The 17,849-nt window shown below is 35.6% G+C and overlaps 2 protein-coding genes across 2 annotated transcripts; one reads left to right on the top strand and one right to left on the bottom strand.

Annotated features, from left to right (window-relative positions):
- The first annotated feature begins 932 nt into the window (after positions 1 to 932).
- Positions 933 to 6,939, top strand: LOC132010234 (claudin domain-containing protein 1-like). The gene is made up of 4 exons (XM_059388155.1): positions 933 to 1,011; positions 5,868 to 5,882; positions 6,515 to 6,643; positions 6,778 to 6,939. The coding sequence occupies exons 1-4, from the start codon at positions 933 to 935 to the stop codon at positions 6,906 to 6,908; spliced, it is 354 nt and encodes a 117-aa protein (XP_059244138.1). The 3' UTR covers positions 6,909 to 6,939.
- A 9,734-nt stretch (positions 6,940 to 16,673) lies between these two features.
- LOC132010233 (olfactory receptor 5K3-like) lies at positions 16,674 to 17,603 on the bottom strand. Its single transcript, XM_059388154.1, has one exon. The coding sequence runs from the start codon at positions 17,601 to 17,603 to the stop codon at positions 16,674 to 16,676; it is 930 nt and encodes a 309-aa protein (XP_059244137.1).
- Positions 17,604 to 17,849: the final 246 nt, after the last annotated feature.

The raw sequence follows: 17,849 nt of genomic DNA, 5'->3' as shown, positions 1-17,849 counted from the left end.
ATAGTCAACAAAATTCAAGGCCCATTTATCTAGGCGAAATTTCTAACCGTCCAGTGGTGGGTCATGGGGAGACATCTCTTCTAAGGTAAAGGATAAGTTGCTGCATCTGGCCCTCTTACAACCAAAAGAAACATATAACACCTATTGGGAGCCTGTGGATTTTGGAGCCAATGTCATCTTCATTTGGGTGTATTATTCCAACCCACTTACCAAGTGTCTAGGAAAGCTGTTAGTTTTAAGTGTGACTCTGAACAGAAGAAGGATTTACAAAGGTGTAAACAGCCGTACAAGATGCTCTACTCCTTGGGTCACATGATCCACCAAAGCTAATGGTAATTGAAGGCATAGTGGGAGATAAGGACACTTTTTGGAGACTTGGGCAGGTCTCTCTGTAGGCAAATCACAGCACAGGCCCTTAGGTTTAGAGCTAAGCCATGCTATCACTGCAGACAATTACTCTTCATTTGAAAACCAGAAGGATGGACTAGAAAGAACTAGAACTAAAAGGATGGAATTGTCATTAATGGAAATGGGTAAGAGGGTGGTTTGGGGAATAGGTTTGGCAAAGAAAATCAAAGTTCCTATGCATTTAGGTTTTTGTCTTCTCCACCTTCCTAGTCTTCTTGCATATCTATTCTCATTCATTTTACTGCTCAAACTGTTCCTTCCTTGTGCCCATGACTTAAGCCTACTGCTGAGAACTACTGGCATTCACTGAGCATCAGTGAATCCTGTGTGTCACTCAAGGCCAAATAAGTTGTTGTCCTCTGGGAACATCTTTCTATATCACTTTTTATTTCAGAGAATAATTACTAAAAGGTTTTTTTTTTTAATGTTTATAATTAAAACAACAAGTAGTCATTGTTGTTCATGTTGCAGAGTCACTTGATGTGGTCACAAAATGCATAAGTTTCACACTAAATGAGCAGTTCATGGAGAAATTTGTTGATCTTAGGAACCATAGTAGAGGGCTTGATCTGCTTCAGACCTATGAGTACATTGATCTCAGCAGTACAGTTGGGGGGAAAAGGAAATAAATTTGCCAGTTGTTGGTCTCTGCTATTGACCCAGATGAGTCAGTACATTGCATCAACTTGGAATAAGTGGTATCCCAGTAAAAACTCTGTTCTGTTGATAATATACTCTAAAGTTACATACATACTTACCAAAAGCAGTGAACCCATTGGATGAATATAGACCTCCCCAAAAGATGTAATTACTGGGCCATTTTAAAGAGTAAAATTTATTTTATTTTATTTTTAATGTACAAAGAAATTTTACTTTCTGGTCTTGATGACAAGTAAATGCATAATGAGCAGCAACCCTTGAATCTTCTCTTCATATTCTTTTTTTTCCCCTAATAGAACAGTGAACCTTGCAATAAGGTTTTTTCCTTCCTCCCATCCCCCAGTGGCATCCAGGAAAAATAGTCAATTAGTGTTTGTGCCCATGAATTACTAAGATCCTTCCAACTTCTCTGAGGCAAAGAGAATTATATGGTTTATATGATGAAATCAATAGCTTTTTTAAAAATTAACATATACTGTATTATTTGCTTCAGGGATACAGTTCTGTGAATCATTAGTCTTATACAAATCACAGTCCTTACCATACCACATACCCTCTCCAATGTCCATAATCCAGCCACCCATCCCCCCCACCACCACCAAACCCAGCCACCCTAAATTTGTTTCCTCAGATTAAGAGTCTGGGGATTTTTCTCCCTCCCCAGTCACATCTTGCTTCATTTTCCCCCTCTTCCCTCCTTGACCTCCCCACCTATCTCTCAAATTCCCTATCAGAGAGATCATATGATAATTGTCTTTCTCTGATTGACTTATTTTGCTTAGCATAATACCCTCTCGTTCCATTCACATCAATACAAATGACAAGATGTTGTGGGGTTTGGGTTTTTTTTTTTTGAGATTTTATTTATTTATTTGACAGACACATATCACAAGTAGGCAGAGAAGCAGGTGGTGGGGGGGAGAATCAGGCTCCCTGCTGAGAAGAAAGCCCAATGTGGGGCTCAATCCCAGGACCCTGGGATCATGATCTGAACCTAAGGCAGGGGCTTGATGACTGCCTATTATTCCATTGTGTATATATACCACATCTTTATCCATTCATCTGTTGATCGACATCTAGGTTCTTTCCATAGTTTGGCTATTGTGGACTTTGCTGCTATAAACATTCGGGTGCACATGCCCATTCAAATCACTACAATTCTCTCTTTAGGGTAAATATCCAGTAGTGTGATTGCTGGGCCATGGCATAGCTCTATTGCCAACTTCTTGAGGAACCTTCATACTGTTTTCCAAAGTGGCTGTGTCAGCTTGCTTTCCCACCAACAGTTTAAGAGGGTTCCCCTTTCTCTGCATCCTTGCCAACCTCTGTCATTTTCTGACTTGTTAATTTTAGCCATTCTGACTGGTGTGAGATGGTATCTTACTATGGTTTTGATTTGTATTTCCCTGATGCTGAGAGATGTTGAGCACCTTTTCATGTGTCTGTTGGCCATTTTGGATGTCTTCTTTGCAGAAATGTCTGCTCATGTTTTCTGCCCATTTCTTGATTGGATTATTTGTTCTTTGGGTGTTAAGTTTGATAAGTTCTTCATGGATTTTGGATACTAGTCCTTTATCTGATATGTCGTTTGCACATATCTTCTCCCATTCTGTCAGCTGTCTTTTGGTTTTGTTGACTGTTTCCTTCACTGTACAAAAGCTTTTGATCTTGATGAAGTCCCAATAGTTCATTTTTTTTCCTTTCTTCACTTCCTTTGGTGATGTTTCTAGGAAGAATTTATTGCCGCTGAGGTCGAAGAGGTTGCTGCCAGTGTTCTCCTCAAAAATTTTGATGGATTCCTGTTTCACATTGAGTCATTCATCAATTTTTAGTCTATTTGTGTGTGTGGTGTAAGTAAATGGCCCAGTTTCATTTTTCTGCATGTGGCTGTTCAATTTTCCCAACACCATTTGTTGAAGAAGCTGCATTTTTTTTCACTGGATATTCTTTCCTGCTTTGTCAAAGATTAGTTGACCATAGAGTTGAGGGTCCATTTTTGGGACATCTATTCTGTTCCATTGATCTACATGTCTGTTTTTGTGCCAGTATCATACTTCTTGTTTATTACAGCTTTTTAATAGAGCCTGAAGTCTGGAATTGTGATACCATCAACTTTGGTTTTCTTTTTCAACATTCCTCTAGCTATTTGGGGTCTCTTCTGGTTCCATATAAATTTCCTTGGAAAAAAAGTGGTATTTTGATACGCATTGCTTTATATGTGCAGATTGCCTTAGGTCTCATAGAACTTTTCACAATATTTGTTCTTCCAATCCATGAGCATGGAATATTTATCCATTTCTTTTGTCTCCCTCAATTTCTTTCATGAGTAATTTATAGAAATAAGGAAGGTATCAAGTATACAACCTAACCCTACACCAGAAAGAAAGTATAAATCCTGCAGGAGCTTGAGAAAGAACAGCAAAGAAAGCCTCAACCCAACAGCAAAGAAAGCCTTAACCTAAACCATAAATAATTAAGATCAGAGTAGAAATCAATGAAATAGAAACCAAAAAACAATAGAACAAATTAACAAAACTAGGAGCTGCTTCTTTGAAGGAATGAATAAGATTAATAAACCCCTGGCCAAACTTATCAAAAAGAAAAGAGAAAGGATCCAAATAAATAAAATCATGAATGAAAGAGGAGAGAGAACAAATGACACCAAAGAAATACAAACAAGTATAAGAACATATTGTGAGCAACTATACACCAGCAAATTTGACAATCTGGAGAAATGGATGCATTCCTAGAGACACATAAATTACCAAAACTGAACCAGAAAGAAATAGAAAACCTGAACAGACCCATAACCAGGAAGGAGATGTAAGTAGTCAACAAAAATCTCCCAACAAACAAGAGACCAAGGCCAGATGGCTTCCCAGGAGAATTCTACCAAATTTAAAGAATTAATGGTCATTATTCTGAATCTGTTCCAAACAATAGAAATGGAAGGAAAACTTCCAAACTCATCTTATGAGGCCAGCATTACCTTGATCCCAAAACCAGACAAAGACCCTGCCAAAAAGGAGAATTACAGACCAATATCCTTGAGGAACAGGGATACAAAAGTTCTCACCAATATATTAGCCAATAGGATCCAACAGCACATTAAAAGTATTCACAACTACCACGTGGAATTTAATCCTGGACTGCAAGTTTGGTTCAACATCTGCAAATCAGTGTGATACAATGTATTAATAAAAGAAAAAACAATAACCATGATACTATCAATAGATGCTGAAAAAGCATTTGACAAAGTATAGCATTCTTTCTTCATCAAAACTCTTTCACAGTGTAGGGTTAGAGGGTACATACCTCAATATCATAAATCGATCTATGAAAAGCCCACAGCTCATTCTTAATGGGGAAAAGCTTAGTTTTTCAGGAACACAGAACAGGGCTGGAACACAGAAGGGTCAGGAACACAGAAGGGCTGTCTACCATCACCCCACTATTCAGCATAGTACCAGCAGTCCTAGCCTCAGCAATCAGACAACAAAAAGAAATAAAAGGCATCCAAATTGGTGAAGAAGATGTCAAATTCTCACTCTTTGCAGATGATGTGATACTTCATGTGGAAAACCCAAAGGATTCCACTCCAAAATTGCTAGAACTCATACAGGAATTCAGTAAAAAGTGTCAAGATATAAAATCAATGCACAGAAATCAGTTGCCTTTCTATTACACCTACAGCAAGACAAAAGAAAGAGAAATTAAAGAGTCAATACCATTTACAATTGCACCCAAAACTATAGGATACCTAGGAATAAACCTAACCAAAGAGGCAAAGAATCTTTACTCAAATAGTAAATTTAGATAAATAACAAATTCCTATATTTGAGATAAACATTTCAGTTACCTGAGTTTAGATAGGGATATCTGAAAAAAGTTGATTAAAAGCTCTATATGAGTCAAAGTTCAGGGTTACGAGAAATGTTAATCCAGTCTTCTGCAGCAGTAACAAAAGTATAGATATCAAGAACAATGAATATATTTAAGAGGATTCTGTTCTTTGATGGTCAGCCTACTTAGGAAATACTGTCTTCATATTTAGACCTGATATTCAGGCTGTAGATACTTTCTGGCGCTTATGAGAGGAAGCATTGAATAAATATGGCAAGTAGACTTGACCCTTGAATAATGTAGGGGTTAGACTACTGACCCTTTCACACAATCAAAAATCCATGTATAGCTTTTCACTCCCCCAAAACATAACTATTATTAGCCTACTGTTGATCAGAAAGCCTTACCAATAACATAAAACAGACAATTGAGACATATTTTGTATGTTATGTGTATTATATGCTGTATTCTTACATAATGTAAGTTAGAGAAAAGAGAATGTTACCAAGAAAATCATAAGGAAGAGAATATACATTTACAGTATTATGCTATTAAAAATCTGCATGTATGTCAGTCTGTGCAGTTAAATTGTGCTATTCAACGTATTCAATTTTGTATTGCAAATATGTAGGAAGAAGTTTATAATTGACAGACTGAAGGGAAAATGGAAAAAAAATTTGTGTAGTTCCAAAAGTAAAACAAGCCCTAGAAAGTCGAATTTGGTTTAGAGTTGGTATTAAGACATTACTAATAATTAAAATAATGTATAAATGGGAGAGGATGGTTTGTAAAGTCATCAGCTATCTTCCTATGTTGTTGAGGAAATTTATGGAAATTAAAGGTGCCATTTGTTGAGTGCTGAGATCCTCTGCTTTATGCTTTATGTATATTCTTTCAATAGGTCTTTTATAATCACCATTCACTTACTACTTATTCCTGCCTTGAGATCCTATAAGGATGTAGATTTATTTGTATGTAGAGCCAGGAGGTTTTGCTTCTAATGCTGGCTCTACCAATTACTTGTTACCTTGTACAAGTTATTTGTACCTCTTGCCTCGGTGCCTTCATTTATAAAATTTATACATCCTTCATAGGGCTTTAGGGAGGATTAATACACAAAGCATGTGCAGAACAGTACCTGGCACAATGAGCCTCAGTAATTGTTAACTGTTAATGTTCTTTTACTTTAATCTGGTAGCATCTTTTTTAATAAAGTGCTTTAAAGAAAAATTCACAATATTAAAGTATTCCTTTCTCACTTTTAAAAAAAATATTTTAAAATTTATTTTAGAGTGAGAGAGGAGAGAGATAGCATAAGTAGGGGGAGGGGCAGAGGGAGAAAGAGAGAGAATCTTAAGCAGACTCCCCGCTGAGCATGGAACCCAGCACAGGGCTCTTTTTCAGGACCCTGAGATCACCACCTGAGCAGAAACCAAGAGTGAGATGCTCAACCCACTGCACCATCCAAGGCCTCCTTTCTCACTTTTTGATAAAAGATCTTATTAGTCCATGAAACTGTCATTGTGCAAAAAAACCTGTCTAAAATCGTGATAACATATCCTTTTTTTCTCTTTTTTCAAAATCAGATCTTTGACGTTGCCAGTTCCTTTCCTCTTCTTTAATCTTGAATTGATGTGCTTTGGGGCTGTGATTGGACTTTGTGCTTGCATTTGCCGGAGTTTGTATCCCACCATTGCCACAGGCATTCTCCATCTCCTTGCAGGTGAGTCTTGTACCTTTTATCTTCTTCCTGTTTCTATAGAGACAGAGTCATAATTCTTAAACTTTCACATATTGTTGCCCTGTCGTGTTGCCTAAAAAGCTCTTAGGATGCTCTTACTTAGTTATGTTTTGTTTTCCTCAAAGATTGTACGCTGGACTCAGTGAGTTGTTATGTTGCTGGAATTGAGCTACTCCACCAGAAGCTAGAGCTGCCTGAGAAGGTGTCTGGTGAATTTGGATGGTTGTTCTGCCTGGCTTGCATCTCAGCTCCCTGACAGTTTATGGCTTCTGCTCTCTTCATCTGGGCTGCTCATACCAACAGGAAAGAGTAACCTTAATTAAAGCATATTGTGTGGCATGGGTGGGAAGCTACCTGCTTTGCAATTGCCATTTTATTATTTCTCAATATTAATATTTCCCCCTTGTCCTCCCCCCACTGTTTTTAATTTAATTTTTTTTCTTTGTGGATATGTCCTAAAAATCCATTCTATCTATTTACAGACAATTGTTTCTTAATACCACTAAACCTTATATGGATAATTCTGAATGAGTCCATCATTTAAACAAACTAATCTAGGTTTAGAGTCCAGACAGCAAGAAACAGGTAGACAGCTGCCACACATTTGTGAAAGAAAACTGATAGTGGGAAATTAATCCAAACACATCTACTGAAGTCTGTTAAAGTTTCCAGGTAAACCGATAGTAAATAACGATCTGTTGAACTAGAAACTCTATTTAGAGTCTCTGAGAAGCCTCTCATTGTTGTCAGAATCTGTGATCACTTTGCCATTGTAGATAGCCTGTCAGCCAGAGCATTAATGCTCTTTTCAAAGACTTAAGTGATATAAAATAAGGAAATTATCTAAGAACCTTTTCCCCAAATACAGCTTTATTCAAGGTGAAGTATGGCAGCTGTTTAACCAGACTATGTCTGTCTATAAGAATGGAAGTGAAAAATACAGTGTTTACTTGAAATTTTAACTTTGTAAACTGTAAGAATTCCAATTCAGCTAGACAAGAGGATTAACCTTATTTTACTTCACTTTTTTTTTAAGCTTTCCTTAATGTCAGTAGGATTTTCAGTACAACCAAACTATTTTGGATATTTGCTCCTTGCCTCCTCACACATCAGGCTTATTAAAAGTGCTTTCTTTCTAACACGACTTTGGGGTCACAGAGTAAAATTTTCCAACTCCTATCTTATTTATTCCAGCTCAGTACCATGAAGAAGTTTCCTCCATAATGACCCTCCAGAGCTAGGAAAACTACCACAAGACCTATAGCTATGGGTGGTCATTAACTTACAACTAATATCTTTATTTCTTGTGGTGAAATAACATGCTTTTCCTTGTCTAAATCCCTTCCCAGTGTGCATCAACATTATTTAACATGTTCTAATTCAGTCATTATTTTTATTAATATGTCTATAAACACTGAACATTAAAAAAATCTTATTTATTCCATTACTGTAGACTTGATAGATTTTTAAAAGGTAACAGTAAAATCTTACAATATCCTAAATCGGTCTTTTTAAAAAAATATTAAAAATGAGAAGAAACTCAATTGTGTATCACGTCTGAGTTGATTTAAATCTCACTATTTCAGGATAAAGAAGTACAGGATTCTGAACGAGTGTCTCTGTGGCTCTTCAGAAAATGCCTTGTTTCTGGCGTCTCTGTTTTATCCTCCAAAAAATATGGGAAGTCCTTGCGCCCATTAGAAAATAAGAGCCTCTTTATCCATTATGTTTCAGAGTTTTAAAAACATGTTTTCAGAGTAGTTTTGTGGCCCTGTGTGTCCTATTTAACATGGCTAGATTTTTTAAAAGTCATATAATGGCTGTGGGTATTTGTGTTCTATAGCATAGAAATAATCAAGTCTGCTTACAGACTTACAGTAGAGCCAGTACTACTCTGCAGCTGATAACCACCTATGCAGTTGCTGCTTATTCGCTTTTCTACCTCTTCCTCACTCTTCAAGTATTGTGCCTTTCAGCACCTTCCATGGAAGGCAGAAAACCTAAACAAAGATACAAAGCACTTGGGCATGGGGTTTTAAAATTATTGACTAACATGGCATTTTTCTATTAGGAAGTTATTTATTTAGGACAATATCCCTGCCTCTTGTCACCCCAAAGTTGTCTGTGAATGTGAGCCCAGCATCAGTCTTTTAATATGCACTGTGGAAAGTCAGGCACTATGGCACTATTGGACCTTGTGAGTTACAGCCTCACTGGTAGTATCCTGAAGCATGGGATGCTGGCACCATAAACCCTGGTGTTGAATATATGTTGTGATTGGTATTTCAAGCATATTTCAAAATAGCTGAGGTCATCCTCTCTTGAGAAGACTTTGTTAGAACACATGGGGTGGGTTGTTTCATTTAATGCAAAAATTAGTTTTCCAGCTGTCTCCTGTTTCTAATTAGGTAGAATCATATGAAATTGCTGATATTTGACTATTTTTTATTAAAATATATAGTAGAAAATGAGTTTCAAATAAAGTTTTGTTAATGTCTTTTCACCTAATCTTTGAAAGCAACCCCCAAAGTGAAAACATAATTTTCAGGTTTTTTTAAATATGAGTTTTAGGACAATATAAGAAACGTGTTTTAAAATCTTAATTTTATGAAAAAATGAAATAAAATAAAATAAAATAAAAGTTCTAAAAAAAATAAAAAAAAATAAAATCTTAATTTTATGGTTCCTAATCTCATTAAATAATGTGAATAAATATTTTTATATCCTTTTGGGAAAAGATTCATTTCTTTTTTTTAACTTTTTTTTTTTATTTTGTTCAGTTAGCCAGCACATAATACATAAGTTATTGTAGTGTTCAAGGATTCATTAGTCATGTATAGCAACTGCCAAAGTGTCCCTCTAAGAAAGTGCCTTTATTGACAAAAGATGATTAGGAGGCGATTGGTGGAACCATTGCTGAAACATCCTGCTGGTTTGCCGGAGGAAATAGGGAGGAGGTTACCTCAAGTTAGAAAGACCCTCAAACATTATCCTCAAAAACCATGCATCAAAGGGGCCCAAATTTAATTGCGTATGAATGTAGAACAACTTATTCCCTAAGGCATTTGAGAGAGAGAAAGAGAGAAAGAGTGCTATTGCTAGGAGTTAATGGGGCCTAACAGCTGTATGTGATCAAAGAAAAAGAGGACCTATGATAAAACCATGGTCATCCCAAAGGACTGTGTAGATGCTGCATCCTCTGAAGAGCAACATCAGAGTCTTTACACTGCAGAGGAAATGGACTTCTCTCTCTTTCTCGCTCTCTCTCTCACACACACACACACAAACATTATCCACCCAATTCCTAAACAAATCAACAAAGATATAACAAGACCGAAGGATGAATGAGTATCCAGAGTTCTACAGTGTATTATTTTAAATGCCAAATTCTCAACAACAACAAAAAAAGACATGAGATAGGGAAAATTGTTACCTATACATCATAAAATTAGCAGACAACATAAACTGTCTGTTAGAGTAATAACATATTGGATTTAACAAAAAAAATTTAAAAACTAATCATGATAAATGTGTTCATAGATCTAAAGGAAACCAGGATTAAATTTTAAAAAAAGGAAGGTATGAATGCAAAGTTATGTGAAATAGACTATGAATAAAGAGAAAGTATAAAGAAACAATTAAGTAGAAATTCTGTAATTGAAAAGTACAACCGAAACTTAAAACATCACTGCAGAAACTCAACTGTAGATTTAAACTGATAGCAGGAAGATTGGTGAATTTGAAGTTATTTCAACAGAGAGTATGCAATCCAAAGGATGAAAGAGAAAAGAAATGAGGAGAAATGCACAGACCCTCAGAGAAATAAAGCCAGCACTAAGTGCATCAGCATGGGCTTTTGGGTGTACCAGGAAAACATGTTTCTGATAAAAGACTTGTATAAGAAGATCCAAGTTGTTTGTTGTTTGTTGATAAACAAAGAACAGAAAGCACAGAAACAATCCAATAAAAATTGGGCAAAAGGGCTGAACAAACATTTTACCAAAGAAGAAATACAGATGGTAAATAAGCATATGAAAATCTGCTCCACATTATTTGCCATAGGGAATTACAAATTAAAGCAATAATTGCATAACATAAAAGAAATCTAAAATTTTAAAAAAAATTTTAAAGTTACCAGTTGCTGGCAAGAATATGGAATGATAGGAGGACACACACATACCCTAGCTCTGCCAGCTGACAGGACCCAGAAGCAATGACATTGCAGAAACAATTAGCATACCTATGGCCCAGATGTTTGTTCGTAATATCATTTTCCAGTCGAAGGAATTAAATCTACTTGGAGAAATAGCTGATGTGGTGACGAGGGTAGGCAATAAATATGCAGGATGAGCCTGGAACATCTTGTAATGCCAGAAAATAGAAAAAAGAAGAGAGAGAAGAAAGAAAGAGAGAGAGAAGAGAGAGAGAGAGAGAGAAAGGGGGAAAAAAAGATGGGGAGAGAGGAAGGAAGGGAGAGGGAGGGAGGGAGGAAGGAAGAAAAAAATCAAAGCTAAAGAACAAACGAACACAAAACTTCCCCTGCATACACAGTGATGGATGTATGCCAAAGGGACACAGGAGCCCATGGAAAGAGCTCCCTGTGGCCAAAACTAGAATGATTTGAGCACCAAAATTAACAGAGTAGTATTAAATTTTCTCTAAGTGTAAAATAAATATCTATGATTCTATACTGATGTAAATAGAAGATTGAATGTGTAAATAAGTGAGGTGACTCGACAAATCTTCCATGCAGAAGAATTCCAGTTTATATAGATACTTCATCCCACGGAGGTGGTCCATTTCTCTCTTCTCTGTAAGTGTGGGCTGTAGATAGTGACTTCTTCCTTACCCAACACAGTAAGAGAAGGTGGAGAAAGAGAAGCTCCACAATGGAGAAACCCGGCAAACTCTACCTCAACCAAGTGGTCAAGTTCAACATCAAAAGAGTTACAAGCAATAAGGACAGTATTTGCCACCAGTAGGATGTAAAGAAAATGGTGATTTACCTCTGTGGCTTTTCTCCTAAAAAGCTATCCCCCGCAGCCTAATCATGAGAAAAACATGAGAAGGATCCCAGTTTGAGGGACATTCTACAAAATGCCTGATTAGTACTTCTCAAAACTTACCAAGGACATCAAAAATAAGGAATGTTGGGGATTGGGAGGGAGACAAACGATAAGTGATTCTTAATCTCACAAAACAGACTGAGGGTTGCTGGGGGGACAGGGGACGGGAGAGGGTGGTGGGGATATGGACATTGGGGAGGGTATGTGCTATGATGAGTGCTGTGAAATGTGTAAACCAGGCGATTCACAGATCTGTACCCCTGGGAATAAAAATACATTATATGTTTATTTAAAAAAATTAATAAATTCATTTTTTTAAAAAAAAAGGAATGTTGAAAAGCTATCACTGACACCTGATGACTAAAGGGGGGTGATGAGTAAATATAAAGTGATACACTGAATGGGATTCTGGATGCAAGGACACAAATTAAACTATGGAAATCTGACTCAAGTATGAATTTCACTTCATCATAATGTATCAATATTGGCTCATTAATTAAAACAAATGCACCATACTAATGTAGAGTATTAATGACACGGGAAAATGGATGTGTCATATATGGGAATTCTCTACACTATCTTTATTATTTTCTATAAATCAAAATTGTTGGAAGAACTTTTAAAAATTTATTAAAATCTTTGAGGTAAAGTTTTTGTTTCTCAGAATGAACTCAGAGAACACTTGGGGAAAAACAATCATCAGCCTTCTGCTTCCAATGATAATAATTGATTTAAAAATTTAAAGACATCAGATGCTAAAACTGTTGATGAAAAATTATTAGGGAACAAGAAATTCACATGACCTTAATATATCACCCTAAAGATTGATTTTAATAGCAAAGAAATAAGTTATTTTTATCATAGTGCTGAGGGCACCACCTTAATGAAGTAATCAGTGAACAGTTAACAAGACAAGCTGATGTGATAGACCTCATGATGGGAGAAGAAAACAGTACACCCATGATTGCTGAATTGTTTAATTTAATCTAATCATGAGCATACATTACAAAAATAGAGATGGTGGGATACTATAAATGATGTCTGACACAAATATTTAAAAATTTTAATATGTCATGAAAGAAAAGAAAAGCAAGAAGTTTATTCTACATTACAGGAGATCAAATAATGATAATAAAGCAAATAATGGCCCTTAATTGAATTCTTGATGAAAAAATAAATTGCTAGAAAGGAGAATTTTGGGAAAATTTTAATATGAACATCATATTAGGTGATATTAAATTTCTTGGGGATAATAATTATATGATGGGGTGCCTGGATGGCTCAGTCAATTAGTGTCTGTCTTCAGCTCAGGTCATGATCCTGGAGTCCTAGGATCAAACCCAAACACCTGGAGCTCCTGCTTCTCCCCATCCCACTTATGATCCCTCCCTCTTTCTCTCTCCCAAATAAATAAACAAAATCCTTAAAAATATGATATGACAGTGTAGGAAATCTCTTTGTTCTTTTGAGATATATGTTGAATTTATGGATAAACTTTCATAATCTTATATATATGTATAGACATAAATACATACATTAAATATGTATATATACACATTTGCAGATGTATTTTTGGGCAAAGGTGGTGCAAGGTTACAATCATCTTGATATAAAAAAATTCATGGACATTCTCTCAACTTTTCTGTAGGTTTGAAATTTTTCAAAATAATCTAGAGAAAAATGTCATTGATTCACATTTTTCTTGACCCACTGCCCTATTTCTCTATCCACTTAACAGCTAAGTTTCTTGTAAGTTTTCCTCTCCAACTACTTTTCACTTCTCTATGTTGTCTATAATATGACTTAGTAGTTAAGAACATGGATTTTGGGTTTGATCTCTACATTTGATCCCTGAGCTCACCTTAATATTTCTGTGGACAAATTATGAAACCTATTTGTTCCCCATTTTTTCAGTGGGGTTGTAGGAAATTAAAATATAGAAATAAAAGAAAAAATGTAATAGATATGTTGAATAGTTAAATGGATACTGATAAAAAGTTATTGGCAAGTTTAAAAGGTATTTGTGAATAAATTTAAAATAAAACAAAAATGACATGAGGCAAGAGATATGAATATATCTGTTAATATTTACTCAATTGTCATAAAAGCATTTTTTTCCAAACAAGTTTAATGGTAAGAAGATCTATTGGATTTTGAAATGAGAAGGGATGCTTAATTCTACAGATTCTGGATCTGCTCTGTGATTCCCTCAGTTATGCCCTCATTTGTGTGTTGACTTCATTTCCAGGCTGGTTTCTCTTTTGGTGGCAAAATGGTTCTGGACTGTGCCAAATTTCATATCCACACAGCATGACATTCAGAAGAAGAAAGACTACATTTTCCTGTGGATCTCTTTTAAAATAAAGGAAACATATAACCCAGAAACTTTCACAAAATTACCTCTTGACTCACTGGACCTAAGTAAGCCATGGACACTTCCCTTAACAGACCTCTAGGCTTCAGTGTTGGTAAGAGTTGGAAGCAGTTGGCACAGAAATACATAAAGAGAATTTGTGGTACCCCTTAAAAAGGGAAAGGGACCAATGAATGTGAATATGATAACCAAAAGTATCTTCTAAAACAGAGAGTGGATACAAAGGAACACATTCAATGAACTCAGGGTTCTGGATTTCACTTTTAAAAAAATGTGTTTAAGACCCTGTAGAGCTTTGTGTTTGTGGGTTATAGCTAAAAGTATTTGCAATACTAGAAATTAAAACCAAGAAATTAAAAATATTCACTGACTTATTTAAAAATAAAAATAACAAACATGTCATATATTAAATTAAACGATTATATTAAAATACATTTACAGAAAAGGCTAATGAATGACCAAATGTGTCAGGTAGCTTTTCAAAGATTAGTGATAGGAAATCAGTCACAACCAGGTTGGTACTCACAGGAAGAAGACGGGCCTTCATTTTATTATCAGGTAGTCACAGTTTACTATTTTTTCTTTAAAATGTTGCTTTTATCTGTGCCCTCCTCCCCTTTCATCCTCCAGTGTCAGCTCTCATCATTTAATATATGAATTCTGGCAGTTAGCCTCATTGTTTCTAGCCTCCTTCCCAATCAATTGCCGATTAGTTTTCTGAAAAATAGAGTCATATTATCTGGTTCTAGGAAGAATTCAGGGTCTGATGCCTCTGCGATAAATTCAGAATTTTTAGGGTGGCATTTAAGATTCTCAGTAACCTGATTCCCTTCCATCCTTTTTCCCCATATTCCGCAACAGCTTTTATGGACAGTTTCATCAGCTTTCTGACTCTGTCCATGGTTCACCTCCTTCATCCCAGTTCCCACTGTCACACTTATTTCCATAAACACTGTGGTCATACTCATTCCTTTTCTCTTCCAAACATCATTTTCTAAAAATCATTTTTAAGACACATCTTACTTCTGATGCTGCATAGGACTAAATATCCCATGTGACAAGGCTCTCCATTCCCTTAACTTCTAAGCAGCATTGATACAAATTTCAGCTCAATCTGAATCACCTGGTTGAACTTGAGCAAGCCACTCAGTGTTTCAAAGCATGAGGATTTTTATTGAGAAAATTCATTAGAAAGTATATCTAACCAGTTGGTAGGTAATATCTATTTAAGGTGTAGCTTTGTGCCTAGCAGATAACATGTTTTCAGTAAATCATTTTTTTCATTCATATTTGTATATGTAAGAGATCAATAAATATTTATGTTTAGATATTCAGAAATTTTACTATATTGTGCCTCAATTATGCTTATAGCATCTCCAACTTTTTTGTTAATGCTATTAATGTATCAGTAATTTACACTGGAATAAGTACAAGTGGGTGGAATTCCTAGTAACAAACGTGATAAGTAATATCAAAGAGAAAAACACCTTCATTATGTATAATGTATTCAAAATTGTTCTTCATTTTTGATGGACACCTAATCAAACTATATAAAAATATCCAAATCTATATGGATTTATGTATGAATACCATCCATTTCATCTAGAGATTGATAAATCACAAGTATACAGATACACTACTTCAGAAAACATGAGAGTAAAATTGACTGACACTAAAGATCAAAATAGTCTTTTTTTATTATAACTCTTTACTAGTATTCTTTTCTTGTCTTTAATACTTTTAATTGTGGCAAATGATACATAACAAAATTTCCCCTTTTAAAGGCGAAAATATTCTTTTTTACTAAAAGATTTTATTTATTTATCTGACAGAGAGAGATCACAGGTAGGCAGAGCAGCAGGCAGAGAAAGAAGGGAATCAGGCCCCCTACTGAGCAGAGAACCTGATGCTGGGCTGGATCCCAGGACCCTGAGATTATGACCCAGGCTGAAGGCAGAGGTTTAACCCACTGAGCCACCCAGGCTCCACAAGAATGAAAATATTCTTCTTTTTGAGAATAGATATTCCGTATGAAGTAATATTCAAATATTGTCTCTTGAAAAAACTCAAAGAAAATTGGGAATCAAATATATACAGTGTATTTCTGACAGATGGTATAGGTTAAGAATGGATTAATTCTTGAGAACATGGAATGTGCCAGACTTTGTATGATTATGCTTTGGAATTCCAGAAACTTGTTGGCCATATTAAATGGAGGTGACCTTTACATATACTGACTTATATTCCTAGTATTTGTTGTATTTCTTAAAAATTGTAACTCATTACTCTTTGAAACAATTAGTTAATAGTTTGGCTAATTTTTTTGTGGCACAGTTTGTGACCTCAGGAAAAATTATTTAATTCATTCTTGAAGGAACCTAGTAACTAAGATTTTGGAAAACATTGTAGCAGAATCTCTCCTTGCAGAACTTACTTATTTGATTCCCATACTAACATGTATTAGTAATTGAATATTTTATGGACAAAGTGGTCCTTTTCTACTTTCTCAATATTCTATGATTTTGAATTTTTTTTCAAATTTAAATTAATTTTCACAGGGATGATATTTCTTCTAAGAATGTTATAAAATTTTCTTTATAACTTTTTTCATAGCATTTATTACCTCCTTATTTCTTAGACTATAAATAAAAGGGTTTAATAAAGGGATCACTAGAGTATAAAAAACAGCACCAGGTATGTCTTCATCCTCTTCTTTAAGTGACTGTGGTCGAGTGTACACAAAGAGAAGAGAACCATAGAATATTGAGACAGAGAGAAAGTGAGATGAACAAGTAGATAAGGCTTTGCCTCTTCCCTCTTTGGATTTCATTTTGAAAATCATAAAAAGGATGCAGAGATAAGAAATTAGGACTACGATAACAGAGAAGACTAAAACTGAACCTGCAAAGATAAATATCATCAATTCATTGATGTAAGGGTCAACACAGGAAAGTCTGTATAATGGAAAAGCATCACAAAAAAAGTGATTAATTTGATTTGACCCACAGAAAGTTAACCTAAAGAGAAACCCTACATGAATCATGGGATGCAGGTTTCCAGCTATATAGGCCCCTATGGTCATCTGAACGCAGAGTTTCTTTGACATTATGGTGTGGTACTGCAGAGGGCTACATATGGCCACATAGCGATCATAGGCCATTGCTGCCAGGAGAAAACAGTCTGTAGTTTCAGCAAGGCAGAGAAAATAAAACTGTGCCATGCATTCATAAAGGGAAATCATTTTGTCCTTTGAAAAGAAGTTCTCTAACATTTTGGGGGTAATAGCACAGGAACAACAGGAATCCATCAGAGCCAGGTTGCCCAGAAAGATGTACATTGGTGTGTGAAGACGATGCTCCATAAAAATCAATACCACCAGACCCAGATTCCCCACCATAGTGACCATGTAGATAGTGAGAAATACCACAAACAGGAGGCTCCTCAACTCTGGGTGATCTGTAAATCCTGTGAGGATAAATTCAGTGGTGAGGGAGTAGTTATCCTCAGTCATATCCACCTTCTCTGTTGAGATAGGAATTCTGGAAATACAAGATTCTAATTTAGAGTGTGTATAACTTTCCTTCCAACTATATCTTTTTACAACAAAGAGAGGAGCTTCTTCAAACTTCCCTTAGTATCTCTGGATACAGACACACAAACCTCTAGGAGATAGTCATTCCCCTAACATGTCAGTTTTATAACCTCAATTCTGAAAATCAACATTCCCATGAATATTTTTGTAATTGCAAAAAGAACG

Source organism: Mustela nigripes, chromosome 2 (genome assembly GCF_022355385.1).
Source record: "Mustela nigripes isolate SB6536 chromosome 2, MUSNIG.SB6536, whole genome shotgun sequence".
Taxonomy (NCBI): Eukaryota; Metazoa; Chordata; class Mammalia; order Carnivora; family Mustelidae; genus Mustela; species Mustela nigripes.
This window is presented reverse-complemented; position numbering and strand designations above follow the sequence as displayed.

Bases quoted from the DNA above. Each gene is read 5' to 3' on its own strand.
- LOC132010233 (XM_059388154.1), bottom strand. From the start codon at position 17,603: ATGACTGAGGATAACTACTCCCTCACCACTGAATTTATCCTCACAGGA.
- LOC132010234 (XM_059388155.1), top strand. From the start codon at position 933: ATGGAGAAATTTGTTGATCTTAGGAACCATAGTAGAGGGCTTGATCTG. The intron at 6,644-6,777 runs GTACCTTTTATC...TTTTCCTCAAAG, and splicing joins TCTCCTTGCAGGTGAGTCTT to ATTGTACGCTGGACTCAGTG.